We start from the raw sequence: 2,500 nt of genomic DNA, 5'->3' as shown, positions 1-2,500 counted from the left end.
ATGTGACACACTTATCATCAACATATGACACATTTGTTGTCAACATATGACACTCTTGTTATCAACCTGTGACACATTTGTTGTCGATATGTGACAAACTTGTCATCAACATGTGACACACTTGTCATCAATATGTAAGACACATGTAAAATCGAGGTGCCTAAATCCAGTTTCTATAGCTATGAACAGTGAAAAGATGTTTGTTTCTTGTTTACCTCATATTGGAAACATGTGGACACGCCTCTAGACTCAAGCTGCCAGCACACTTCGCCGAAGATATCGTACAGAAATAATGTTAGCCCGATGCTGAGATTCATTTCTTTTGTTATACAATATTTGATAAGTGCATGTGTAAGTTCTGCGAACCACAAAGACTAAAATAGAACAAATAGATTGATATATTAATAAATAATTATTGAATAAACAATATAATAAATAAATAAAAACAAATAGACACTTCATAGCAAATGATAGACAACAATTGATACATAAATTTCACTTAACTTAGATATACACATTAGAATGAGTGTACACTTAAAGTGTACATGACCAGGGATCAGTTATAAACATACACACACTTGATAATGGGCTCCACGTGACACCAAAACAAAATGTACACTTGCTCTTTCTAGACCTTTGCCTCATGTGAATAGATCTCTTTCTAGTATGAAATTTGTAAGTGGAATCCTGATTTCAAGAAATGAATTTAGGTCACTGTATCTCTCTCCCCGGGAGCATTCTTGTACATTTCAATCTTATCACCAGAGGATTCTCTTCACTTGAGGGAGGACACTGAACTCAAAAAGGTGTTCGGACCATGGACTGAATACTCACTTCACAAGAACACTGAGACTCGGCAGTTTCTTGTTCTGACCAGCCACGTGCTTGTTGACACAAGTTGTGTCACTTTCTTATATGACAGAGGACGACACTGCTCTCCCAGTGTCACCTTCATGTGTCGTTACAACAGTTGCCATCTTTGTGTCAGAGGTTCACATGCGCATGCGCATGGAACTCGTGAAAAGTGACGAAACTTAAAGAAACGCAGCGACAACCTGGTTCTGTCTTGTTCCTGAATGACACCAAGAATTTCCGTTTGATGGCAAAACCAACCTTAGGACGATGATGCCCAAGTCCCAAAATTGATTCAAAAGTTAGGAACGAAGGTAAGTTGAGGTCTCCCAGTCACAAGAAGACTCGGAAGTCCCTCAGGGTGTTAGAGTGTGAGGTGGAAGCAAGATGAAGGTTCAAAAACCACAAACGAGAATTAAAAAAAAGTAACGTAAAGCCAAGTACTGAAAGATTAGGGCTCTGACGTAACACAGGACGAAGACGCAGGTTCAGGATAGGTGCCAAGCTAAGGTGTGACTTCAGGGGTCAGGTGAAGACTTTGAACCAGGGCGAAAATAAAGGTTCAAATAAAGCCCCAAGAAACAGGTTGAAATAAAGACCCAAGAAACTAAGGTCCTGGAAGGAATTAAGGTCAGGTAAGGAGGACCGTGGTGGGTAAGACAATGGAGGTCACGACGAGTACCATTGCCAGGAACTTGATGCTGTGGTCCGCAGCGATGTTGGCATGTTGCATCGCAGCTGGCGGCTCGCCTGTGGAGGAAAGAAGAGAAAGAGGTCACTCAAATGGGATAAAAAGATAAAAAAAAATCAATTCACAAAATCAATCAGAATCAATTCATTAACGAAACACTTTAAAGAACATTAGCTAACATCTCACTTTTTTGGAGGAAAGAAGAGAAAGAGTAGTCACAAATACATTAAAGAAACAAACAAAAACAAATACTTGGGAATCAATTCATTCAAATACAATCAAGAAATAAAAAAAATAATGGCGAAGATATAAATTTATAAGATAAATCACTTGGGGGTAGAGAAGAGAAAGAGGAATCATGCAGATGCGATCAAGAATCAAACAAAAATTAATGCAAGGGAACAATTCATACAAATACAACCAAGAATGTTTATGTCTTTTTATTCATGTGCTAACATCTCGCTCCGCTTGGCCCCAATACATCTCATCAGTTTTGGCATCGTAGTTCGCTCATAATTATCAAAATTAGTTTATCTGGACTGACTTTTGTTTAAAGCACTTAGCAGAGCAAATTCCATCTTTATTATATCTCTAACTCCAACACTACGTTCAAATGGAATAATAGAATTACAGTGAGTCCATCAATGTATCTAAACTACTACCCAGCAACCATATCACATTTAGTGTATGTCCATCGAAGACTCGATGTGAATAATATCTTCGAAGTGTATAAACTACTGTACAATGACTTTGATGATCTTCTTTGGAACCAAAGAGGTTGATAACTTAACACAAGAATGAAAGAAAAAAGAAAATCTCCATCAGATACGCTCAAGACAACTCCGCAGCGTTCCCTTACTCCAGCAAGAAAGGTTATCGCCATGACTAAAAAACACTAATTTTTTTTTATAAATATCATTGAGTTTTCAGAAAAAAAAGTAATTGAATTCTCACTTA

At 37.7% G+C, this 2,500-nt stretch overlaps 1 protein-coding gene across 1 annotated transcript in view; it reads right to left on the bottom strand.

The window, feature by feature from the left end:
- LOC143026016 (uncharacterized) overlaps nucleotides 1-2,500 on the bottom strand; it is a 227,475-nt gene that overhangs the window by 1,454 nt on the left and 223,521 nt on the right. Inside the window, exon 7 of the mRNA XM_076186005.1 lies at nucleotides 1-1,602. This exon is cut by the window's left edge and continues 1,454 nt beyond it. Coding sequence (XP_076042120.1) covers nucleotides 1,484-1,602 — 119 coding nt within the window. The 3' untranslated portion in view covers nucleotides 1-1,483. The remainder of the gene's footprint in view (nucleotides 1,603-2,500) is intronic.

Source organism: Oratosquilla oratoria, chromosome 6 (assembly GCF_046742065.1).
Source record: "Oratosquilla oratoria isolate Oo_2021 chromosome 6, ASM4674206v1, whole genome shotgun sequence".
NCBI lineage: Eukaryota > Metazoa > Arthropoda > Malacostraca > Stomatopoda > Squillidae > Oratosquilla > Oratosquilla oratoria.
The sequence above is the reverse complement of the archived record's forward strand: the minus strand, read 5'-3'. Positions and strand labels throughout refer to the sequence as shown.